The sequence below is a fragment of the Pristis pectinata genome, chromosome 10, assembly GCF_009764475.1.
Source record: "Pristis pectinata isolate sPriPec2 chromosome 10, sPriPec2.1.pri, whole genome shotgun sequence".
Taxonomy (NCBI): Eukaryota; Metazoa; Chordata; class Chondrichthyes; order Rhinopristiformes; family Pristidae; genus Pristis; species Pristis pectinata.
This window is the reverse complement of record NC_067414.1, coordinates 45211276-45238830: the sequence shown is the minus strand read 5'-3', so window position 1 is coordinate 45238830 and position 27555 is coordinate 45211276. Positions and strand designations below refer to the sequence as shown.

General features: G+C 41.9%; 1 protein-coding gene across 1 annotated transcript in view; it reads right to left on the bottom strand.

Annotated features, from left to right (window-relative positions):
* slc35f1 (solute carrier family 35 member F1) overlaps positions 1 to 27555 on the bottom strand; it is a 229047-nt gene that overhangs the window by 20911 nt on the left and 180581 nt on the right. The window contains exons 6-7 of the mRNA XM_052024786.1: positions 16124 to 16176; positions 8986 to 9140 (exon numbers count right to left, since the gene is read on the bottom strand). Coding sequence (XP_051880746.1) covers positions 8986 to 9140; positions 16124 to 16176 — 208 coding nt within the window. The remainder of the gene's footprint in view (positions 1 to 8985; positions 9141 to 16123; positions 16177 to 27555) is intronic.

Below are 27555 nucleotides of genomic sequence, written 5' to 3'. Positions count from 1 at the left end.
GCATGGGAATACCATAGCATCGTGACTTGGATACATATCACTATTCCTTTGCCTTCCTGGAACACCATTCCCAATAGCACAGTGGCAGTACCTTCACCAGAAGTTGGCACATCCAACAACTGCGCAAGAGTAAACAGGGATGGGCAATAAATGCTGTCCTTGCCAGTGATGACAACTTTTCAAAAGATGGAGAAATGAAAAAGGAAATTGCTTTCCCATGAAGTAGACCTGTGTTGTGCATATTTCTCTTACTGTGCTCCAGAAGCTTTTTGCATGAGATAAGGAGAAGCAGAGTATAGGGTATAAAAGTAGAAAGGTGGATGGGCTAAAGTGCATTTACTTAAATGCAAGAAGCATCAGGAATAAGAGTGATGAACTGAGAGCTTGGATAAATATACGGAACTATGATATTGTGGCTTTTGCAGAGACTTGGCTGTCACCAGGGCAGGAATGGATACTGAACATTCCTGGATTTCAGTGTTTTAAAAGGGATGGGGGGGGGGAAGTGAGAAGAGGAGGTCAGGGATATGATTACAGCTGCAGAAAGGGTGGACAATGTAGCAGGGTCCTCTCTAGAGGCAGTATGGGTGGAATTTAGAAACAGAGAGGAGCAGTTACTCTACTGGGAGTATTTTATAGGCCCCCTGCTAGCAGCAAGGATACTGAGGAGCAGATTGGGAGGCAGATTTTGGAAAGGTGCAAAGTAACAGGGTTGTTATCATGGGAGACTTCAACTTCCCGAATATTGATTGTCGCCTGCTTAGTACTAAAGGTTTAGACGGGGCAGAGTTTGTTAAGTGTGTCCAGGACAGATTCCTGTCACAGTATGTCGACAGGCCGACTAGAGGGAATGCCATATTAGATCTAGTATTAGGTAATGAACCGGGTCAGGTGACAGATCTTTCAGTGGTTGAGCATTTGGTGGACAGTGACCACCACTCCCTAACATTTAAGCATTGTCACGGACAAGGATAGGAGCAAAAAGGACAGGAACATATTTAATTGGGGAAGGACAAATTATGAGGCTATACAGCTAGAACTTGCGAGTGTGAATTGGGATGACATTTTTGAAGGGAAATGTACTATAGAGATGTGGCAATTGTTCAGGGATCTCTTGCAGGATGTTAGGGATAAATTTGTCCCAGTGAGGCAGAGAAAGAATGGCAGGGTGAAGGAAGCATGGGTGACAAGAGAGGAGGAACATCTAGTTAAGAGGAAGAAGGCATCATACATAAGGTTTAGGCAGCAAGGATCAAATAGGTCTCTTGAGGAATATAGGGTAGCAAGGAAGGAACTTAAGAAGGGGCTGAAGAGAGCAAGAAGGGCACATGAAAAGGCCTTGGAGAGTAGGGTTAAGAAGAATCCTAAGGCTTTTTTCACTTATGTGAAGAGCAGAAGGATGACGAGAGTAAAGGTAGGACCAATTAGAGACAAAGGTAGGAAGATGTGCCTGGAAGCTGTGGAAGTGGGTGAGGTCCTCAATGAATACTTCTCTTAAGTATTCACCAAGGAGAGGGGCGTTGGTGATGCTGAGGACAGTGTTGGTAAGGTTAATGTTCTAGAGCATGTAGATATCAAGAAAGAGGATGTGTTGGAGCTGTTAGAAAATAGTAGGACAGATAAGTCCCCGGGGCCTGACGGAATATTCCCCAGGCTGCTCCGCAAGGTGAGGGAGGGGATTGCTGACTAGGATCTTTGAGTCTTCGTTGTCCACGGGAATGGTACCGGAGGATTGGAGGGTGGCAAATGTTGTCCCCTTATTCAAAAAAGGTAGTAGGGATAGTCCAGGAAATTATAGACCAGTGAGCCTTACGTCTGTGGTGGCAAGCTGTTGGAAAGGATCTATGGGCATTTATAGAATGATGGTCTGATCAGGGATAGCCAGCATGGCTTTGTGAAGGGCAGATCATGTCTCACAAGCCTGATAGTGTTCTTTGAGGAGGTGACCAGACAAATTGATGAGGGTAGTACAGTAGATGTAGTCTACATGGATTTTAGTAAGGCATTTGACAAGGTTCCACATGGTAGGCTTCTTCAGAAGGTCAGAGGGCAAGGGATCCAGGGAAGCTTGGCCATGTGGATTCAAAATTGGCTTGCCTGTAGAAAGCAGAGTGTTGTGGTGGAGGGAGTGCATTCAGATTGTTGGGCTGTGACTAGCAGTGTCCACAAGGAACGGTTCTGGGAGCTCTGCTTTTCGTGATTTTTATTAATGACTTAGGTGAGGTGTTAGAAGGGTGGGTTGACAAGTTTGCAGACGACACAAATGTTGGTGGTGTTGTGGATAGTGTAGAGGATTGTCGAAGATTGGTAGGATGCAGAGCTGGGCTGAGAAGTGACAGATGGAGTTCAATCCGGAGAAGTGTGAGGTGATACACTTTGGAAGGACAAACTTCAAGGCAGAGTACAAAGTTAATGGCAGGATTCTTGGTAGTGTGGAGGAGCAGAGTGATCTGGGGATCCATATCCACAGATCCCTGAAAGTTGCCTCACAGATGGATAGGGTAGTTAAGAAAGCTTAAGGAAGGATGTGGAAGCATTGGAAAAGGTGCAGAGGAGATTTACCAGGGTGCTGCCTGGTTTAGAGAATATGCATTATGAGGAGAGACTAAGGGAGCTAGGGCTCTACTCTTTGGACAGAAGGAGGATGAGTGGAAACATGATAAAGGTGTACAAAATATTAAGAGGAATAGATAGAGTGGACAGCGAGCACCTCTTTCCCAGGGCACCAATGCTCAATACTAGAGGGCATGGTTTTAAAGTAATGGGTGGGAAGATCAAGGGAGATATCAGAGGAAGGTTTTTTACCCAGAGAGTGGTTGGGGCATGGACATTGGTCAAATTCAAGAGATTGCTAGATAAGCATATGGAGGAATTTAAAATAGAGGGACATGTGAGAGGAAGGGATTAGATGGTTTTAGGCGAAGTTTAAAGGTCAGCAAAACATTGTAGGCCTAAGGGCCTGTATTGTGCTGTATTGTTTTATGTTCTATCTTCATAAGTACTTATGCTTACAGTCTGATCCATTGTGCATGATCTCTTTGGCCAAAGGCCTCACTCTTTTTTAGAAGTTAGCTGCAGAGGGCCCTTGAGAAGGAGATCATTGGCCATCTGTGCAGCACTGGCACCAACTAATTTTTAGCCCTCTGCATGGTAATAGCTTTGTGGAGGTTTTTAATGGCCACTTTAATTTGTGACTGTTAAGTGAATAGTCTGCCTAAGTGGAATATATAATCCATTGGCAGAATCTGACAGTCAGTGCTCATTAATAAATCAACAGATCACTGTAATCTACTTTTTGCTGACACTAATAATAATAGTATTCATGGAGATATGTTAAATTAGGGTTAGTTAGACAAGTTTTGTTGGACATTTTGTCAGATTTTTGTAGTTAAATCAGCTCTTAACTTTTATATGAAGGGATGCTACTTACTGTGTAAACAACAATTTGGAAACTGTTTATTTCCATAATAATCAGATAGCCTAATTTTGGAGGTAAATTTCAACCCTCCCCACTATTCAAATTATGCAGTGGAATTTTTATGTTCAGTATTCGATTTTTATTACTCCTTCTAATGCTTTAAAGATTTCTCAAAGCATCTTGAACCTAACAGTTTGGATAGAATTTGCCCTCTCCTTTCACAGAATGAAAATATCGGGCTAAAGAGTCTCCTGTTGAGCTGCCAATCCTGAGTAAGTAAGCAATGTAATCATCACTCGATGATTACAATAAGGTTGGATTGCTGTGTCTCTACAACACTTACTGTTTTAACAAACTGTTCAAAAATGTTGCCCATCCGTGAGTTTTAATAGATTATGTTTTCATTCTTTGGACATTTCAAAGATAACTGTTTTCTTTTATCTTGCTGCATTTTGGGATTAAAAGATCAAAAAGGACTTCCAGATCCCAGCAACACGTTCTACCACAACCACTGGAATGTGTATGAGAATGTTTGGAACTTTCATATGCAACAGAATCTTGTCAGATCAGATCAATTTGTCTCTTCCAGGAACACAACCTGGACTGGTGATGGTACTCCAGAGGACAGGCCACAATCAGAATGTTGTTATTTGGGAAATCATGTGCAATTTACCAATGACACTCTGCACTGTCATTGCATGGCAAAAAGCTACTTCATTGCCAGTAATTGCTTTAAAATCATCCTGCTATTTTTTTTTCCCAATGTCACCAATGTATTAGATCCATTTTACTTGAATTTGAAAAAGTGTTTTTTAAAATGCGATTGAATTATTATTTAGGATTTATCATTCAACATATGGAAACAATAATAATGCTGTTGCTTGCAACTTTATATATTTGTTCAGAAATCATATTGATCAATACAATTGGTATATGAAAAATAATGCTGACATTTACAGACATTCTGATTACAGGTTCACCATGTGTTCGTAAGATAATTTTTTTGACATACTTGTGCAAAACAAACCCATTTTCTAAGACATCTGAATAAATTCCTTTTGATAGGAAGGGCAGTAACTCCTGAATGTTACTGGATTTTGGCTTCAGATTGATGAAGTGATGACAAGTCCCTCATTTATTGATATAACAAGCACAACTCAAAGCAAGTTGCTACCTGTGACAGACTGGAAGCAAGCAGAGCTCTAAGTTACTTAGTTGCTTAAAATTCCACTGACAGTGGGATTTTTCCAAGAGTTACTGCATTGCCAGTAAAATGGAGTAGTATTTTACTCTGTTTTTAATGGAAGAGTAATGGAAAAGTAATGACTTTTCATCAGAAAACTGCTTTTCAACATTCACCTCCAGGAAATGTCTGCTGGACAGATGAAGCTATTGCTTTGCATCCAATGTTTCACTGTAATGCTGGTAGAATTGTGATGGGGCAGGATTTCCACAAATTCCAAGGAATCATCTTGGTCAGAGTCATTTCAATAGTTATGGTGTGCTGTTGGTTCGTCTCGTGAGCTCACTTGGGTAAAGATTGGAGACTATTTATGACTTAAATCAGTACCTGCTCCACCCACAGTAATGGTGCACACCAAGAACTCAACAGTGCTCCCTACCCACTGTATTGTTAAGGCAAATATAACATAATGCATGAAAACCACTATGATGCTGGAGGAACTCAGCAGGCCAGGCAGCATCCGTGGAGAAAAGCAGGTGGTCAACGTTTTGGGTCAGGACCCTTCTTCAGGACTGAAGATAGGAAAAGGGGGAAGCCCAATATATAGGAGGGAAAAGCAGAGCAGTGATAGGTGGACACAAGAGGGGAGGCGGGGCAGGCACAAGATGTGAAAGGTAGATGCAAGTAAGAGAGAGTGATAGGCAGGTGCGGGGGAGGAGGGGAGAGCAGATCCACTGGGGGATGGGTCAAAGGTAAGGAGAGAAAAAAAGTGGGTAGAAAAAAGAGAGACAGGCTAGGAAAGGGAAGAAAAGAAGACGCATGATAGTGGGGACTGTGGGTGTGGAGGGGGAGGGATTACTTAAAGTGGGAGAATTCAATGTTCATGCCATTAGGCTGCAAGGTTCCAAGACGGAAAATGAGGTGCTGTTCCTCCAGTTTGCACTTGGAATTCTCCTGGCAGTGGAGGAGGCTGAGGACTGACTTATCTGTTATCGTGTGGGAGCGGGAGTTGAAGTGACTGGCAACAGGGAGATGTAGGTCATGGTTATGGACAGAACGCAGGCTTTCTGCAAAATGGTCACCTAGTCTGCGTTTGGTCTCACCAATGTAGCCTCTAGATTCCAGCATCTGCAGTCCTTTGTTTCTCTATAACAGAATGCATATTGCAAGATATATGGCCACCATGGGATTATGTGTGCCTGATACAGATCAAATGTAAATGTAGGAATTTTCCAACTCTCATTAGCGATCTCAAATTTGTCAGATTTCTGCCCTTGAAGTCATTACTAATATAAACCCACAAAAATCTAAGTCATTTTTAAAGCAAATCTTCCTTTCAAATCTGTAAAGATGCAAAGGAAATGAAGCCCTGATTCTTTGAGAGAGAGAGATAGAGAGGGAGGAAGAGAGAGGAAGAGAGAGAGAGAGAGAGAGAGAGAGAGAGAGAGAGAGAGAGAGAGAGAGAGAGAGAGAGAGAGAGAGAGAGAGAAGAGGGAGGGGGAAGAGGGAGGGGGAGGAAGAGGGAGGGGGAGAGGGAGAAAGGGGGGAGAGGGAGAAAGAGAGGGGAGACAAAAGGGGGAGAGAGAGAAAGGTGGAGAGAGAAAGAAGGGGAGAGAGAGAGAGCAGGGGTAGAGAGAGAGGGAGGTGAGGGAGAGGGAGGTGAGGGAGAGAGAGGTGAGGGAGAGAGAGGTGAGGCAGAGGGAGGGGGGAAGAGGGAGGGGGGAAGAGAGAGGGGGGAAGAGGGAGGGGGAGAGGGAGAAAGGGGGGAGAGGGAGAAAGAGGGGAGGAGGGAAGGGGGGAGAGGGAGGTAAGAGGCAGGGAGGGAAGAGGCAGGGGGTAAGAGGGAGGGGGGAAGAGGGAGGGGGGAAGAGGGAGGGGGGAAGAGGGAGGGGGGAAGAGGGAGGGGGAAGAGGGAGGGGGAGAGGGAGGGGGAAGAGGGAGGGGGAGGGGGGGGGAAGAGGGGGGGAAGAGGGGGGGAAGAGGGGGGGAAGAGGGAGGGGTAGGAAGAGGGAGGGGGAGGAAGAGGGAGGGGGAGGAAGAGGGAGGGGGAGGGAGAGAGAGGGGGAGGGAGTGAGTGGGGGGAGGGAGAGAGAGGGGGGAGGGAGAAAGGGGGGGAGAGGGAGAAAGAGAGGGGAGACAGAGAAAGAGGGGAGAGAGAGAAAGAGAGGTGGAGAGAGAAAGAGAAGGGGAGAGAGAGAGAGAGAGGGGGTAGAGAAAGGGGGAGAGAGGGGGGAAAGAATGGTACAAATTACTACCATATCCATAGGATCCATTAAGAGACTTTTGTGATAACATTTACAGTAGGCATAAAGGATAATTGAATTGCTGGTTAATCACAGCAATTGATCATTGTTTACAATTGACCCAAGGAAATAAGGAAAGCGTGCACATCCTGACAACTACTGATTAGCCTGGTCTAATGTGACCAGCAGGGCACTTCTGATGTGGAAAGGGATGGCCATCACCATTGATCAAGTCTGCACTGTTGAAGTCCTCACAGAGGACTTTCACAGTCCTATGAAACTTTCACAGTTTCATAGGCTCTGGGCTCATGCGATGTCTTACTCAATTCATGAGTGCAGAGAGTATGGGGGCAACTTCTCCTTTCATCATTAGAGTTAAATCCAGGCAAGGGCTTTGGACAATGGTTGAGCTCACTTCTGCCTATTGGCTTTAATGGAAGCAAATGTTCAAATGTGACTCTGTAACTGGATCCTTGACTTTCTAACAAACAGACCACAATCAGTGAGGATAGGCAGCAATACCTCCGGCACGATTATTCTCAACACTGGTGCCTCACAAGGCTGCGTCCTCAGCCCTCTGCTCTATCCCTATACACTCATGACTGTGTGGCCATATTCTGCTCTAATTCCATCTACAAGTTTGCAGATGATACCACCGTTGCAGGCCGTATCTCAAACAGCGATGAGTCGGAGTACAGGAAGGAGATAGAGAGCTTAGTGGAATAGTGTCATGGCAACAACCTTTCCCTAAATGTCAACAAAACTAAAGAGCTGGTCATTGACTTCAGGAAAGGGGGCGGTGTACATGCACCTGTCTACATCAATGGTGCTGATGTCGAGAGGGTTGAGAGCTTCAAGTTCCTGGGAGTGAACATGACCAACAGCCTGTCCTGGTCAAATCACGTAGATGCCACAGCCAAGAAAGCTCACCAGTGCCTCTACTTCCTCAGGAGGCTAAAGAAATTTGGTTTGTCCCCTTTGACTCTCACCAACTTTTACCGATGCGTCATAGAAAGCATCCTATCTGGATGTACCACAGCTTGGTACGGCAACTGCTCCTGCTCTGCCTAGGACTGCAAGAAACTGCAGAGAGTCGTGGACACAGCCCAGCGCATCACGGACACCAGCCTCCCCTCCTTGGACTCTGTCTTTACCTCTCGTTGTCTTAATGAAGCAGCCAGCATAATCAAAGCCAGGACATTCTCTCTTCTCTCCTCTTCCATCAGGTAGAAGATACAGGAGCCTGAGGGCATGTACCACCAGGCTTAAGGACAGTTTCTACCCCACTGTGATAAGACTATTGAACGGTTCCCTTACACAATGAGATGGACTATGACCTCATGATCTACCTTGTTGTGACCTTGCACCTTATTGCACTGCACTTTCTCTGCAGCTGTGACACTTTATTCTGTATTGTTATTGTTTTTACCAGGACTACATCAATGGACTCTGTACTAACTCAATGTAACTGCACTGCATAATGAATTAACCTGTATGATTGATATGCAAGACAAGTTTTTCACTGTACCTCAGTACAAGTGACAATAATAAACCAATAGCAATATGAGTAGAACTGGCAGAAGATACTCGTATGAACAATTTGTATGAGCAACCAAAGCAAGTTTCTCTCAAAAAAGCTCAGCAGACTGTCCTCATTTGTTACCCACATGTGGGTAATTTTCAGCAGATGTCACCAGAGAGCATTTTGAAGCAGGTAAGCAGTCGATCATGCTGGTTCTTCCCAAATTGGGAATGGTGAGACTAATTGCATTGTCCCTTAGCTGAGCTTGGCTCCTTCAGCATAAATTTGTCACTTGACTCACAGTATTCCAGTTTGTAGAGTCAATTACCAAGCTCAAGAATGCTAAGTTGAACAGAAATGGTAAGACATTAATTTACATTATTACATTATAGCATGGCAAATTATCTTTCAGATAATGGAATCTTTTGCAATTTCTAGTGAAACAAATTTGACAGAATACCAACAATTTTGAGCTGAAAAATAACCTTTCTGTTGTATTTTCAGCGAAGCTATCAGGTACACAATTCACTCAACTCTTCCTGGTAAAAGTTCAGGTTAACCTGTATGATGTCTCCCAAAATATCATTGCTTTATGACACATTAAAGTGAAGTAACTTACCTTGTAGTGGAAAAGGAATAACCCACAAAACAGACTGTAAATATCTGCTGTTAATAGGGAGAGGTTGACAGCAGTGGCACTGCTTCGTTTAATGACTACAGGCATGAAGCTGTACAGACCAAACATACAGGCACTGAAGCCAACATACAGCAGCCCTGAAAAAGAGAGTAAGAAAGACATTCAGATTCTTTTTAAAACAAAAAAGGAAATGCAACTTATTCAGCTTCAAAAGCTTTGAAAGCAGCAACAACTGTCTGTGACCCATTGTCACACTGCTTAATCAGTGTTTCCTATATGAATGATCATCATCCAAAGGTCTAGCTTACAAAACAACTTGAGTAAAGACATCAAACTTGGAACATGGATTATAAAATTCAGTGGAATTGTTTTAGTTTTAGTGAGGGAGAGCAAAAAAATTAGTTTTTCTTTTCAAAGTTAAAGATGTATCTAATAACATTTTTCATGCTGCAATAATTAATGCTATGACTCATTATTTAGTTATCTTTGGAGCACACTGCTTCACTAATATTTCCTGTTTTATTATATCCTCTCATTATATCTCTTATTTAACAGGAGAATTGACACAGCATTTTTTTGCAAATGGTGTTTTCTACTGGGAAGGCACAAGCATAGGTAGGAAGCAAGTATGTCATTTACCCATTTATTTACTGAGCAACAGAGAAAAAAATAGGATCCATGCGTAAATTTATTTTTTTGTCTCAAAGCTCACTTTTAGATGTGACAATGCCTTCGATATCAGTATAAAACCCTTCTCTTGGAGCTTTAAAGGATTTTGAAAGAAAATTGACGGTAACACTTCTGTTGTGGGGTGAAAGGATTTTAAAGGAAAACGGAAAGTAAATGATTTTATTGTAATTATAATTTTTAATTTTACAGAATGAAATTTCTCAGAAGTGAAGCATTCATGAGCCTCAAAGTTTTTTTTATGTGGTCCATATTTTTGGTTTGATTGGCCTACAATGTGAATCCATTTGATAAAACAGGATGAATATTTCCTTGTGGAGACACGAGAGACTGCAGATGCTGGAATCTGGAGCAACACACAAAAAGCTGGAGGAACACAATGGGTCGGGCAGCATATGTGGAGGGAAATGGACAGTCAATGTTTCAGGTTGGGACTCTTCATATACTGGTTATCTTCCCTCTATCTTTCAGTCCAGATGAAGGGGGTCAACCCGAAACATTGACTGTCCATTTCCCTCCACAAATGCTTCCTGAGCCACTGAATATTTACTTATCTCTGAGTGATTTTTTAAAATATATTAAAAGACAACAGACAATCTCTAAAAATCTGAGCCACAATTTCAGACAGAAGAGGTATGACCTCATTATTTTAAAAAAACTACCATTGCTATATTTTATAATATATAAACCCTTTGAAGACTGTGTGGTGCAACAGGTTTTCAGTATTTTGACATGATTTTGTATTCAGGCCAACCTGATAGTTCGTACGTAGAAGTGACCTCAATCCAGACCACAATGAGAATGGGCGCACATATCAGTACAATTTCTAATTTGATTATCTATGTTGTAAAGTAAGAAACTCTTGGTACAAAATGGGAAGAGCTATCCGATATTTTGAGCTGAACCTGGAGCCATTCTTTTCATCAAACTTTATTTTTAAAAAAACAGCTTCTTAGCATCTGCTCCACTTCCAGCATGAACAACTCTCTTTACTGAGTAATTGATTTAGTCCAGATCTGATTTATAATAATTTTATAGTTACTGTCCTCTTTTGGCTTTGGTGTATTTATACAAAAGGAATTAGAAGTACTTAGACTGAAATTAGAAACAGAAAATCAGATTATGGTAGAACCCATTAAGGAAACTTACATAAAATGCTGCCTTATTTTCTCTTTCAGATACTCATGAATCTCCTGTCTATTTCTGAATGGATCAGTTTTTGTTCCAGGAATTAACACTGGCATGTCCCACGGATCTTCCAGACCTCCTCAGGAATGATCGGGCACAACCAGGTATGAGTGAGTACGAGTTGGAGTGACTAGCAGCAATGCCGTTGAGCCAGAAGGAGCATTGACTGGCTCCAAAACATAGAAAAAACTATCGTCCTGTTGGCATGTCCCCTTCTGTTTTGCTTCTCCTTAGGATTGTCAGTTAAGCCACAAAGGATGAGGAAAATCATATGGGGCATGCCCAGAGCTTTCTCTGCTCAGTTTCTTTTCAATTTTAAATCTGGGTCTCTAAGCAGTAATTAACACTCAGTTTAGCAATCCAGAAACCTAACATAGTACTAAAGTGGTACATAGGAATGCTCAAAGATCACTCAGATCAATATAGCATTGGGCAGACCAAATGCCTTTGCGGTATGAGCTCTAGTCCAGTGAAACTTGATCTACTTATTCCTAACAGATGACCAGATCAAGGTACAATTTTACCCCTCCCCTTAAGTTTTTACTCCAAGTACTGAGAAGAAAAAGTTATGTCACAAATGCAGTGATTTTATGAACAGATTTTGTTCTCTTACTTGTACAATTTCTTACATGTTCTTAGAATCTCCCTTGACCTCATATTCCCCTTCATGACGTATTAGCAGGCAGTCAATATTGCTCCAAATATTTGCCAATTCAGCTTCAGATCTGATATCCTGGATATGCATGTGACTTGCCGGAAGAGACTACCCTTTGGTGTTTCTCACCTACCCCATTAAAGACTCAACAGCTTGTAATTTGATGTTTTCTCCAGGCAACATAGTTAAGACTGGAAAAGTGAACATTGATGAGATTGGAAATGTGCTTAGCATGCAACTATGGAATGAGCTTGTATGCTGCCATTCTGAAACACAGGGTATTAATGTACTAGTATACTGTATCACTGCACTCTGATCCCTCGGGTGCATCCATCAACTCATAAGTATCTAAACTCAACATATTTTTGGCAAAAGTCAGAGAAGGCAAAGTAGTTCATATGTTTTTGCACAAAATAATAAATTCAATGTCAAACTGAGATGTACTTACATCAATTTGACTCATAGAATTGGTGAAAACAGCTGTTATGTAAGGATGTCCACTGAGTATTATTTTCTATTAGCTATTGTGTCACCTTGACGATGTGGCAACCTGGCAGAATCCATTACACTGCCAATCATGAGTTTATCTTACTAATGTTGCTCAGGAGCATTGATAACACACCAGCTATGTGGCATTTTCATGTAGATATTGGAAAAAGGAATGAAAACTCATTTTTTCTCTCACTACCATTTCACCTTATTTTTTTTAAACTACACTGTACAACCAACCATCAACATGACCTTGCACAAAGTTAACAATAACAACTGTATTGGAAGGACATATATAATGTTTTTGTTGTTTAGGCCAAAAATGATTATCAGTCTGTAAATTATGAATGGAACATCATCATATTGAAAGAAAACAGAGTTGAAATTAATGCTCATTTGCAAGTGATAAATATGGAATATGGCTGCAGCTGCAGCTTTCAAAATTTACTTCCATGAACTTCAGTGATACTATATTGTATGTCTACTGCAAGTGACCAAAAACAGCTGTCAAAACATTGCCATTTTTGCAAAGTTAGCAGTTTGAAAGCTAAGTCATTCGTCATGATACAGTGAATTAATTCAGCTCTAAACTGATATAAGAAGAAAAAAATGTAGGAACGCATTTCAACTTATTTGTTAATTAGTTAGACTTCATAGGGTTTTCAGAATTAGCAATCAGGAAGATTAATTACAAACAGAAAATGATTCAACTGCAATTCATTGAGAACATCAACAATATGATGAACAACTATAAATTTTATTTCTCGTTTTAAATCCAGAAATATCTTAATCATATTCTTTGACAATTTTCAATAATGCTCCTGTGAAGCACCCTGGGAGATTTAAAAGCAACTTGTTGCTATTGTTGTAAGACACTATTAGAAATTAAGATATTGGCCAAAAAATGTTATCATGTAACACCTGTTTCTTAGGAATGACATCATCCAATATTGACAAAGCAATAATGAATTCAGCTTATAGTTTTGTAAGTGATTACTGCTTCACTTCAATCTTTAGTGCCATTGTCCTCAGTAAGATCTTTACTCTTTCTCATTACATTTGTTCCATATGATGCAAGATCTTTACTCTTTCTCATTACATTTATTCTCTGATATCCAAGAGATGCAAATGTGGCAAGTTACATATGAACATAAGACCCTTCAACCCTACTCCACCATTCGAGATCAGAGCTCATCTTCCACCTCAGCTCCAGTTTTTGGCACTATCCCCATTTTCTATAATTCTCTCAATATCCAAAAATCTACTGATCTCTGCTGAGTATCAACTCAGTGACTGGGCCTGCACTGGTCTCCAGCATAGAGAATTCCAAAGAGTCACCTACTATGGTGAGAAGAAATTTCTTTACTCAGTCTAAATGGCCCACTCGTTATTCTGAGACTGCAATTCATGGCTTGAGTCTCCTCAACCAAGGGACACATCTTTCCTGCATCCATCCTGTTGACCCATGTAAGACCTTACCCAGAATTCATGATAATTGAGATCATTTCAAGGTAAAATCACATTAGACCAGATTGAAAATTAGACTGGGCACTTCCATGTGCTATTCACAATAGTATGCATGACATTTGCCCAGCATCAGGCATGTTATCATTTCCATAATACATGTGTCGATCCATTCTGATATAAATTGGAGCAGGAAGCTCCACATTATAACTGTTTTGGAACAGTCTCAGAAGAACTAGGAGCAGATGGCAGGAGTATTTTGCTTTTCTATTTAATGGGACCTGAATGAGTAGCTTACAAAGTGACTGCAGGGTGCTCAAACACCTTGCAAAGATCAAAATGTGCATGAAAAGTAACAGAGAGGTTAATCCAGCATTCAGGGGCTGAGATCACAATTCAATAGGTGCCTCAGTGTTGACACTGCTGATAGTACTCCATTACTGGAGGCATCATGATGGCTATGGCTGTTCTTATGTTAACAGTAGCTCGGTGGTGAGACGTGTGGGAGAGCTTGGGCAGGGGACAAATACATAAACACCCGTGAAGAGCTTGTTCTCTGAAGGACTTCAGAGACCCCACATCCTGCTTAAATCTCTCCAATAAGCAATGTTTTCCAAGACTGTCATCCCTGAGATCTGTGTTATTTTGCATAAAGGTCTTCAGCCAAGCTTTCGTGCCTGGACAGCTCCCTCCATGGAGAGAAAGACCATGATGACACTCAACCTTGCCCAAGGCAGTCAAGCAGACCTCTGTCACGTCTCCCAATTTATTGCTCACCACTGCACCAGAGAGATCACACTTGCACTGTATACACAGAGAGATGATTTCATCTGTGTTGATTTCAATGAGGAACTAATGGCAAGTTGGCGACTGGGATTTGCCAGTAGTGCTGGCTTCTAACAAATGCAGGCTGCCAATGATAGAACTCATGTGGTTATAAGGGCCCCCCCTTAGTAATCCAGATAATTTTATGAACAGGATACATCTCCACTCCCACAATTGTGAATCACAAGAAGAATTTCCTGGTGGTAATTGCCATGTTTCAGGGAAGCACAATGGATTTTTTCATCCTGAGAGGATCTGCACTTCTGGCCATTTACGATGGTAGCACTGCATGGAAAGATGGATCCTGAGAGACAAGGGCTAGCCTCCACTTCTGTGGTTCCTCACAGCAGTGAGCTCTCCAACCACAGCAACCGAGCACAAGTACAATGGCAGCCACGTAAGTACCAGGACTGCAGTGAGAAACATTGATCTCCTCAGGGTGAGATTTCATTGCCTGGGTCAGTCTGGGTCTGGGGGGGGGGGGGGGAGGTGGTGTGGGGTGGTGGTGCTCTGCAGTGTGTTTCAAGCAGAGATGGGAATGCCATTGCCATGAGCTGCATGATGCACAATCGGCAATGAAGACAGCACTAACCCAGACAAAGAAGAAGGAGCCTCAGAGCTTGAGATTCATAAGGCAGAGCCTGAAGGAGCAGAAGAAGAAGGCAGCCTGGTCATGAACCTAGTATGTATCCGTAGCTCAGCTCCCTGCTAAATGGTGGAGGGAAGCATTGGTTGCTCAAGATAAAAGCAAGTCCTTAACAGAAAGATGTTTTTTGCAAGGATCCTGCAAAATAAATAAATCCCCAATGCATACTCCCATCCTTAACACCAACATAGTCCATCAATATTCAGTTGGGAGAGGCCTGATGTGGCATCAAAGCCCCTCACACTCTGCTGTGCAGGGCCATCTGCACTGAATATATCTTACAAATGAATGAATCTATGCTCCAGTTATGCTCTGCTCCAGTTTAATGGCTTGCTACAACATAGCTGTATCTCCTGATGTGGCACTTTCTTTAAATAGTTCAAGCCACTACATAAATAAAACATATTCTGTGTGGACATATACTCATCAAGTGTAAACAGTGATCTCCAGATCAACTTGACTTATCTTGAAATCATTAAACTCTTTTCAGGGTTGCTCCATTGTATGAGGATTCTCACTCCTGGAAGAGTCTACTGTAGTCACCTTATCCCAGACTCTACCTGCCTCTCATCATTTTCCTTCTCTCACCCATGGACCCACTTTCCCAAATGCTCAGAACCTTCCTCCTAGCTTGTACCTCTTTGGCTTACACATTCCTGTCAAAGATTGTCGAAGTTGACTCCACCTCTCCTACACTTTCGATCTCTACCAGGGCAGCTGAAGAGTATGTTCCTGCTACTTGGTTGACATCTTATTCTTAATGTTACACAGCAACATTTCAGGAGAGGCACAAGTGTGGTCACAAGATGTATTAGGAATTGCACAGGCCTCTGATTCAAACTGAATTTTGGCCAATTTTGTTTTTTTTAAAATATATAGGGGTTCTGATTGAACATTAGGGCTAAATGTAGCCATATTTTAAAACACCAAAGTGGGTTCAATTGAATATCTAGGCAGTTGCGCTCTTGTTAAAAGCTTCTACATATCCGTTACTTTCTCTCATGTAAATATATGCATTATTTGTTTGTTTGAGAAGGAGAGAGCAGAGAACCAGAGTACACATATCATATCCTCCGACCTATAAACCTTTCTTGTTATTTAGCTTTCATGTTTTAAAAGCCTGCCCATCAAAAATGAATGAATAAAGGATAAAAATAAATTCTCACCTATCTGCCAATCCCATGGCACCTTTAACAGTTCCTTATGTTCTATTATAGCCCTGCAATAAAAATAAAGTTAACATGATTCATTTCTTTTGCACTTCAGTCAACACGATAATTGCCTCATACCTGCCCCTAGAAGTGTAATTCAGATCCACAAACATCCAACAAATAGTTCTGTAAGTGGTACTTAGTTAATTATATTTAAGCATCATTGAACATCAGCACTTGTGGTAATTAAATACACTTGACATGTTTTCTAACATTTATTAGAGGTAGGATTCCCGTGTGTAAATGCAATAAACAGTAGAATTGCTTCAGGAAACTTTTCAAAAATAACTTTGTTATATTTGTGTAAAGCACATTGTGTGATATCCTGCCAATAATTTCCTGATAAATAAGACTATAATAAAGATTCTGAAATGACGAAAAAACTAGACAGTGTTCACAAACAAAAACAGGGAGGAAATTAACTTAACATAAATGAAATCACAGGCTGTAAATAAAACCATGTTGCCTAATTTTAATCTAGGAATTATTTCTGTGGTTTAGTGGCCTGGAGTTTGTAGGGAACTATTGGCATTTATTTGCAGCAATTCTTTAGAGCATATAGTGAACAACCTGAATGGAAGTCCTGCTCCAGGTTAGAACTTACACAGAGACAGCTAACCTACTGCTTTCAATGGTAGGACTGAAATAACTATTGTTCATTTGGATTTTTTTATCGTTTGGAAGTACTTCAACAAATGTATATTTTGTTAATTTAAAACAAATAAACTTTTAATAATCTTAATTAGTTTTAATGGGTCTGATAGACCTGGTCTGCAGCACTAACTTGCTGCTTTCAGTGCTCAACTACCTGCACTGACCTGCATTGAATTAAGAGCCATCAGCTGACTCTCCCTATGCATGAGTCTGCATCTGATGTGGAGCTGGTCACCAGCAGTATCTAGGGCTTAAGTGGCTGATTTCAAGGCCTTGCTCTGGCTGGCTGTTGTCAAAGGCCTTTGTACTGCCTTTGATATTCAAGGGTATTTAATTAAAAGCACCTTAAATGTCCAGAAATTATATACAGTTGGCGTGAAGCTAAGGACTGGATGTGAGGTACATCCAGAGGAACATTCAGTGTGCCAGTGTTCTGCTACTAGACTCAACCCAGTCAGTAGTTTTTAATGTATTTCAATGTTTCTGAATGAATGTTTCTGTATGTTTCAGACAAACATTTGACATTTTGCACAGCTGAGCTCTGCTGGGGGTGGGGGTGGTGGAGGTGGGGGGGGGGGGGTATAGCTTAGCTGATGTCTGCTTTTCTGCTCTTTCTGGGCAGGGATCATTCTGCTTCTCCTCCCACCACCATCCCCCCCCCCACCCCACCCCCCTACCCCCCACCCCAAACCCATGGAAGGTCCTGTGATGAGTAACAAACTGTCACTGAACTGCAAGCTCCCATTTGGGGAAACAATGCCAGTTAAGTCCAGACTTTGTATTCAGACTTTGTATTTTGGGTCAGTGGTAAATGTTCATGTTTAAAAGCTCATCCCTCACCACAAGTCTTGGGCTAATCTATCTTCGGTTACACTGCAATATTAAAAAATATAGTGAATCCAATTCTAAATGAAAGCCAACTGTACAATAAGCTATTATATCTGCATTAAAATATTTTACCTATTTTTATTCTGTTGTTGAACATTATTGCATGAGATATCATTGAACATGTTCATTTGTAAAATATCTAGCCTTAGTTAAGAAACAATGTTTAGCAGAAAATTCTTTACTTAACCATCCATGAAACTACTTTTGACCTTATACATCGTATATATTTCTAAAATAAACTTGACATATAATTAAAATACTTGCTAATCATGAAAAGCATCAATGGATTCATTAAGAGACAAATCCAAACAGTTCCCCCATATTTTTATGGCATTATTAAACCATCACACCACTTTGACTATAATTCACACTGGAGTAGCTTGATGACTTACAAAAGAATTTTATGTTAATATTTTTGTTATGATTGATAGTATTTTCATGTAAAGCATGCAATTTTATATAATTACATCCTTAAAAAATATGAATGAATATTAACAAAATTATTGCTTTATACATGGCAAACGAGACTATTGAATAATATAGCAATTCTCTCAGAAACAAGAGCATTCCTTCCACAAGTTCCAAAACACAGGTAGCAATGGAACAAATAACTAACAGAAAAAAGTGGATTACAAAGGAATGATAATGTTGTTAAGCAATCTGAATTTTGAATTGTTTTGTCAATTTTCATTGTAATCTTAACAATGAGGCAGGCTGACTTGCCATTGAGCTTCCTTTAAATGAAGGATGTTACACCATTTCTCTTGATATTTTGCTGATCTTCAGCTGCAGGTCATCTGGACGTCTGTAACTTTGTACTGGAAAATAATATTTCCAGTGCTTTTTTTTTTTACAGAGACTGTAAAGATCCTAATGGAATGTATGTTTAACAGGTATTATGTGAACAGCCCACGTTAAGAGGCAAAGAGCCATGAGGTCCAATAAATGTTCACTGAGCTCAAAATTGAACAACAGAGGCAGGACATTTTGCAAGGACTCAGAGTCTGTGCACAAACTATGTACAAGTCTCATTAAGAGACCAGAGTTTATGCAAGGTCAAGGGTCCACAATAATACTGAAGCATTTAAACAGTTATCCAGTCACTCAGCATCCATCAAAACCGGCACATCTAAAGAGTCCAAATATGTTCTATTTTACTGCTAACGCTATATTATTCCAATAGACCCACTTTGATTATCTTTATCTCCTATGCTTGAATTTTGTAATTGTGTGCTAAATATTTAGGGACCAAAAATGCTCCCAAGATGTTCCAAGGGCAGTCAGCAGACATTTATTCATTCTCATATATTTCCTCCTTGCATTTGCTGCATTCCCCCAGTACACGTATTCCCTAATGGGTTTGCGACCACACCAAATGAATCAACCATGTTCACATTTTCGGGTGAGATCAGATATGAACAGCTGTGTCATACATGTTATCATGCACAAATATAATCTCAAAATGTATTTTTTTCTGATTTAGTTTATTACCAAATTAATATAATTTTCCTAGTTTAAATTATGATGGAAAATGCTTCTGTTGCTCATGAAATCCCTTTGTTCCCTTTGTATAAAGAATATATTTGCAAACTTATCATTCTTTGAATACGTCTTGCAAGAGACTGGTTATCAAGTATTGAGCAAAAGTGTCATGCAGGTAATTTTCTACAGAATGGCATGAAGGAACAGAGACTTGGCAGACTGAGAACTGCACCGAGACATTTTGTGCTGGCCCCATAACATTGTAATCACAAACATCTGATGTCTGTATGGAAGAAACCAAGCTATTTCTCAGCAGTAATCTGAACAGCTTGATTAGACACTTGGTCAACTATGGAAGTTCTGCTCAGCCTAACTGTACATTAATATGCAAACAGAAATGCAAGCATCATTACTCAGTTTCTGTATGTTAAAATAAATAATACAGCTTTTTGTATATAATGCATCAGCAACCAAATTCATTAAAAGGTGCTTAGATTTGAGCTGGATTTAGATTTCAGGATTTAGCCATGCAACATGAGCCTTGGTGCTCTGAAAGCCCTAAATGGTATCAGCTGGAGCTCAATGAGTAACATTTTCACCTCTGAACCAGGAGGCTGGGCATTCATTTCTCAAGGGGATGCAGGAGGTGCCATGGCCACTATTTCAAAGAACAACAGGAGAATTCTCCCTGGTTAATATTTATTCTTCAATCAACATTTTTTAAATACAGATTATCTGCACATTATCACATTGATATTTATTTAAGCCTGCTGTATGCAATTGGCTACTGGGTTCCCTTCATTACCACAGTGACCAGCTTGGCTGAAAGGTTTGCCAGGATGTTCTGAAAAAGACATGCAAGATGCTACAGAAATACAAGTCTTTGGATTTCTTTGCAGACCTCCAAAAAGAACCAGTAGCTAGGCCAGCCACAGAGGTAGTGCCTTCCTGCTCTCAAATATTTTGGTTCCTGAGAATGTTTTCACTGATCTTTTTTCTTGGCTGAAGACATGGATCACAATGCCAGCAATATCCCCACTTTCCTGTAACTCCTCCTTCATCAACATAGTTGGGAGCCTTGTGAACTCAGCACACTTAACCCTGCATGGAGCTCAGAGGCTTTTATAGTGGTTCATGGAGGCAACAAACACAACACTTGAATTACTTTAAATGAAACACAATACCCAGCATTTTATTTACCAAGAATCTGTAGGGTCTTGTAGCATATTTGTAATTTCCAGATCTCATCCAGACAGCTAGGATATTTGAATGTACAGGGAGCTTTCCAATGGATGGGAAATCTTCCAATGCACAGGCAATATCAATATTAATTTCAAGAGGACTAGAACATAAAAGCAAGGATGTAACGCTGAGGCTTTATAAGGCATTGGTCAGACCACATTTGGAGTATTGTGAGCAGTTTTGGGCCCCATATCTAAGGAAGGATATGCTGGCATTGGAGAGGGTCCAGAGGAGGTTTATGAGAATGATCCCAGGGATAAAAGGGTTAACAAATGAGGAGTGATGGTTCTAGGCCTGTACTCGCTGAAGTTTAGAAGGATGAGGTGGGATCTCATTGAAACCCTCCAAATATTGAAGGGCCTGGAGAAAGTGAATGTTTACAGTAGTGTGAGAGTCTAGGACCAGAGAGCACAGCCTCAGAATAAAAGGACATCCCTTTAGAACAGAGATGAGGAGGAATTTCTATAGCCAGAGAGTGGTAAACCTGTGGAATTCATTGCCACAGGCGGCTGTGGAGGCCAAGTCATTGGGTACATTTGAAGCAGAGGTTGAAATGTTCTTGATTAGGAAGGGTGTCAAAGGTTATGGGGAGAAGGCAGGAGAATGGGGTTGAGAGGGAAAAATAAATCAGTCATGATTGAATGGCAGAACAGGCTCAATGGGCCAAAGAGCCTAATTCTGCTCCTGTGTCTTAAGGCCTTATCTAATGTGTATTGGGTAAGGGCTCACTTGATGCAACATTGGAACATTAACCAAGTTTGACCATATGCACACTTTTGAACTTTAAAGACAATGCAAACAAACTATTTATTTGTTGTAAATAACATACATATATCACCAGACCGAACATCCCCATCTGCAATGATGGCAGGGCCTAGCATGTGAGTGTTAAAAATAAGACTTATTGTTTGCAATCATGCAGAGCCAGAAGTGCAAAGGAGATGATTCATGTCAACTTTCCTCTGAGATCCCACTTCACAGAAACCGGTCTATAGTCAATTAAATTGATATCCAGAAATGGCCTACAACACTAGATGCAGCAAAAGTACAAGACAACATCCCAAATGTACTACTGATGAGTTAGACTCCAGAACTAGATATGCCTTTAGTCATCGTTCCAGTACAGTTACAACACTAGTATTGATGTGACAATGTGAAAAATTACCCAGGTATATCCTGTTTACAAAAAGCAGGACAAATCCAATGTGGATAACAACCACTATTGTAAGAATATAAGAAATAGGAGCAGGAGTTGGCCATCTGGCCCGTCAAGCCTGCTCCGCCATTCAGTAAGATCATGGCTGATCTGGCCCTGGACTCAGATCCACCTACCTGCCTTTTCCCCAAAACCCTTAATTCCCCTACTATGCAAAAATCTACCTAACTGTGTCTTAAATATACTTAATGAGGTAGCCTCTACTGCTTCCCTGGGCAGAGAATTCCACAGATTCATTACTCTCTGGGAAAAGCAGTTTCTCCTCATCTCCATCCTAAATCTATTCCCCCAAATCTTGAGGCTATGTCCCCTAGTTCTAGTCTCACCTACCAGTAGAAACAACCTTCCTGCCTCTATCTTATCTATCTCTTACATAATTTTATATGTTGCAGCATAACTTCCCTGCTCTTGAATTCAATCCCCCTGGCAATGAAGGCCAACATTCCATTTGCCTTCTTGATAACCTGTTGCACCTGCAAACCAACAATTTGCGATTCATGCACAAGCACTCCTAAGTCCCTCTGCACAACAGCATGCTGCAATCTTTCACCATTACTAATACTATTCACTATTTCACCACATAATACTATTGATGACAGTTTCCCCAGAATCAGATTTATTATCAGTGACATATATCATTATCACTGACAAATTTGTTGTTTTGTGGCAGCAGTACAGTGCAAGATATTAAGAAATAAAAATGACAATAAGTTACAAAAATAAATAAATAGTGCTAAAGAGGAATAATGAGGTAGTGTTCATGGGTTCATGGACCGTTCAGAAATCTGATGGTGGAGGGGAAGAAGCTGTTCCTGAAACGTTGAATGTGGGTCTTCAGGCTCCTGTACCTCCTCCCCGATGGTAGTAATGTGAAGAGGGCGTGTCCCAGGTGGTCAGGGTCCTTAATGATGGATGCCGCCTTCTTGAGTCGTCAAAGTTGTCACACTATGGGAAGGATTTGATTGAGCTTGGCAGGAGTTAATTTTTGCCATGACCAACCTCTCAAAGCACTTCATCACAGTAAATGTGAGTGTTACTGGGCAATAGTCGTTGAGGCAGCTCACCCTGCTCTTCTTGGGCACTGGTATGATTGCTGCCCTTTTGAAGCAGGTGGGAACCTCTGAAGATGTCCTTGAACACTCCAGCCAGTTGGTCGGCACAGATTTCCAGTACCCTGCCAGGTACACCATCGGTACCTGATGCCTTGCAAGGGTTCCCGTCTTGAAGGATGTTCTGACATCGGCCTCCGAGACAAAGATCACAGGGTTGCCAGATGCTGTGGGGATTCACACAGGTTTAGTGTTATTCTCCCTTTAAAAGCGTGCATAAAAGATGTTGAGCTCATTGGGGAGTGAAGCATCACTGCCATTTATGCTGTTAGGTTTCGCCTTATAGGAAGTAATGGCATGCAAATCCTGCCACAGCTGTCGTGCATCTGATTGGGTCTCTAACTTCAACTTCCATCAGACAAAAGTGTTGGAAACTTTCATCAACATTATTATCAAATAGCACTTATGCACTAATAACCTACTCATCAAGTTTAGGCTGTGCCAGGACCACTCTGCTCCAGACGTCATCCAAACAAAGAGCTGAATTTCAGAGGTGAGTAGACAATGTCTGTCCTTGACAATGAGGAACTGGGGTAAAACTGGTCAATCGGCACCAAGAGGAAAGCAATCCAATATTTGGAGCCATACTTGCAGCATAAAAGATGGATGTGGTTGCTGGAGGCCAATCATCTCAGCCCCAGGATACCATTTCAGATGTTGCTCATTTGGTGTCCTAGACCCAACCACCTTCAACTGTTTCATCAATAAGCTTCCTTCCATAAGTGTTGAGGTTCAGTAATGATTACATGATGTGATCAATTCCATTTTCAGCTCCTCAGTAACTGAAGCATCACATGGCTACATGCAACAAGATCTAACCAATATTCAGGCAATATGCTGGTGGCAAGTAACATTCATGCCGCCTATAAGCTCCAGACAGTGACCATCTCCAGAGACACAAGAAATTCTGCAGATGCTGGAATCTGGAGCAATACACAAAAAGTGCTGGAGGAACTCAGCAGGTCAGGCAGCATCCATGAAGGGAAATAAACAGTCGACGTTTCAGGCTGAGACCCTTCATCAGGACTGGAATGGAAGAGGGTAGAAGCCAGAATAAGAAGGTGGTGGGGGGAGGGGGAGGAGTACACACAGGCAGGGGATAGGTCAGTTCAAGTGATAGGTGAGTCCAGGTGAGAGGGGAAGGGAGGTGGGTGGGGAAGGGGGGGGGGGGGAATGTAATAAGCTGAGAAGTGATAGGTAGAAGAGGCCAAAGGCTGAAGAAGGAGGAATCTGGTAGGAGAGGGCAGTGGACCATGGAATAAAGGATGGGGGAGGGGAGGAGAGGAGATGGGCAGGTCATCAAGATGGGGGAAGGGACAAGAAAGTTTCTACTCTTGATGTTCAAAGGGATCACCACCAGTGAGTTTCCCATCCCATAAGGTACCTTATTGCCCATTCCTAATAGTCCTTGAGTGGCTTGCTCGGCCATTTCAGAGTGCAGCTGAGTCATTTAACATGGGGCGGGAAGGCACATAGCAGCCAGACCAAGTGGTTTCATCCACTTGTGAAAGTGGATCCATCTGCAAAATGCATATTTATTACAATCTGGTAGGTTTTATTTTGTCGTCATCCTTACTATGACTAATTTTTGTTGGTTTTCCAAATTTCAGATGATTAATTGAATTTAAATTCCACAGCTACTCTGGTGGGGGACTTGAATACATGCCATTGGATAATTAATCCAGGCCTCTGTGTTGCTGGTCTGGTAACTTAAATGCTGCATCCCTACAAGAACCAGTCAGAAGTTGGGCATCCTGCAGCAAGTGACTAGCCTGACAGCTCAAAACCTTTCCACCATCATCAAGACAAGTCAGAAGTGTGATGGAACACTCTCCTTACACGAATGTGTTCCAATAACATTCACAAGCTCCAATAACATTCACGGAAAAAAATAATTTGCTTTATTGGAACCCTATCCATCATTCTACGCATCTGTTCCCTTCACCAGCAGTGCACTGTAGCTGCAGTGTGTACCATCTACAAAATGTATTGCAGTTACTTGCCTAGTCTACTCCAACAGCACCTCCTAAACCTGTGACCTCGACCACAAAGAGGGTCAAAGCCTTCAAGTGGTTGGGAACAACCTACCTGCAGGCTCCCTCTAAATCATACACCATTATGACTTGGAGATGTATCACTGGTCATCCATCTTGCCTCGGTCTAAATCCTGGAACTTCCTCCCTAAGGCAATATGGGAAGATCTTCAAAGGAAGGACCTGCAACAGTTCAAGGTGATGGAAAACAACCACATTCTTAAGGATAAGTAGAGATGGGCAGTTGCTGACGACATCCAAACCCCAAAAACCGAATAGGCAAAAACTAAGCGGCATTGCCACACTTCAGTTGGAATATGTTCATATTACTTCCTGGAGTTCCTTCAGCTACTTTCCACCTGATTCTGACTGTTTCTTCTGCAGCATGATGAGATAGCTTAAGTCTTTCAATCAGGTTCCATCCTATGGTTGGCAGAACTCTCAAGCTATTGATGTTTGTATTCTGGAGACACAAGAGACTGCAGATGCTGGAGTCTGGAGCAACACACAAAGCGCTGGAGGAGTTCAGTGAGTCAGGCAGCATCTACGGAGGGAGATGGAGAGCCAACGTTTCGGGTCGAGACCCTTCATCTGGACTGGATAGAAAGAGGGGAGGTAGCCAGTATAAACAGGTGAAGGGAAGGGGTGGAGCAAGAGCTGGCAGGCGATAGGTGGATCCAGGTGAGGGGGGTGATAGGCAGATGGGGCGGGGGAGAGTGGGAATGATGTAGGAAGCTGGAAGGTGATAGGTGGAAGTGACAGAGGGCTGTAGATGATGAAATCTGGTGGAGCACGGAATAAAGGGAGGGATGTGGGGAGGGGAACTAGTGAGAGGAGTGTGTGAGTGATGGGCAGATGGAGAGGGTGGGGGAGGGGCAAGAGATAGGGTGATGGGGGCCAGTTGGATCAGATGGAGAGAGAAAAGAAAAAAAGGGGAAAAGGGACCGAGAGGGAGTGGTTACCGGAAATTTGAGATCCCAGTATAGCCACACCTTTTAATTTCACTTCCCATTCCCACACTGACATGTCTTTCCGTGGCCTCTTCCACTACCAGGTCGAGGCTAAATGCAAATTAGAGGAACATCACCTCATATTCCACCTGGGCAGTCTCCAACCTGGTGGCACGAGCATCGAATTCTCAAACTCCCAATAACTGCTCCCCCTCGGTCCCTTTTATCCTTTTTCACTTCTCTCCTATCAGATTCCATCATCTACAGCCCTCTGTCACTTCCACCAATCACCTCCCAGCTTCTGACATTATTCCCACTCGCCCCCCTCCCTCACTTGCCTATCACCCCCTCATCTGGATCCTCCTATCATCTGCCAGCTCTTGCTCCACCCCTTCCTTCCACCTTTTTATACGAGTTACTTCCCTTTTTCTTTCAGTCCATTTGAAGGGTCTTGACCCAAAATGTTGGCTGTCTATATCCCTCCATAGATGCTGCCTGACCAGCTAAATTCTTCCTACGCTTTGTGTGATTTTTTTTATTCTGTTAGCTTCTCAGCAGACCAGCAGTGAATTCTTGCAGCTGCTTCAGAGACCTACTAAAGTACAATGCTGTTGTCAACATCTGGGACATCAGAGGAGGGAGGAATACTGATAGAAATTTATAATGTAACTGTGCACCACCACCACCAAGGGAAGGCTGGGTGTCAAGGACATAAGGGCATGCTGCATTGCAAAGGCACAAATAGGGAAACACAATGTATGATGTATTTCTGTCATCTACAAATCACAAGAATACAACTGTTCATATTTGATCAAATGTACCGTACACTTCAAGGCACTTAAAAGAGGAAATGGCAGATGTGGCATTAAAGAACAGGGGACAATAGTTCATAGAACACAGAACATAGAACAGTAAGCAGAGGAACAGGCCGTTCGGCCTACAATATCTGTGCTGACCCTGAGGCCAATCGAAATTAATCCCATCTGCCGGCACGTGGTCTATATCTCTCCAATCGCTTTATGTTCATGTGCCTGTCTAAAAGCCTCTTAAACATTTCTATCATATTTGTTTCACCACTTCCAAGCACCTGTGTAAAGAAACTTACCTCATAAATCTCCTTTAAACTTTCCCCTTCTCACCCTAAACCTATGCCATCCAGTATGTGACACCCTGAGAAAAAGGTTCTGACTATCTACTCCGTCTATGCCTCTCACAATTTTATGTAATTTGATTGGGTTTCCCCTCAGCCTCCAACGCTCCAGAGAAACTAATCCAACTTTGTCCAACCTCTCCTTATAGCTAACACCCTCTAATCCAGGAAACATCCTGCTGAACTTCTTCTGCACTGTCTCCAAAGCCACTGCATCCTTCCTGTAATGTGATGACCGGAACTGGAAATAATACTCCAGGTGAGGCCTAACCAAAATTTTATACAGCTGCAACATGACTTCCTGACTTCCTTACTCCATTTCTCAACCAATGAAGATAAGTATGCCATATGCCTTCTTAACCACCTTATTTACTTGTGTTACCATTTTCAGGGAGTTATGAACTTGGACCTCATGATCCTGCAGCGGTTAGCATAACACTATTACAGCGCCAGCGACCCGGGTTCAATTCCGGCCGCTGTCTGTAAGGAATTTGTACGTTCTCCCTGTGTCTGCGTGGGTTTCCTCCGGGTGCTCCAGTTTCCTCCCACATTCCAAAGACGTACGGGTTAGGAAGTTGTGGGCATGCTATGTTGGTGCCGGAAGCATGGCAATACTTGTGGGCTGCCCCCAGAACACTCCACGCAAAAAGATTCATTTCACTG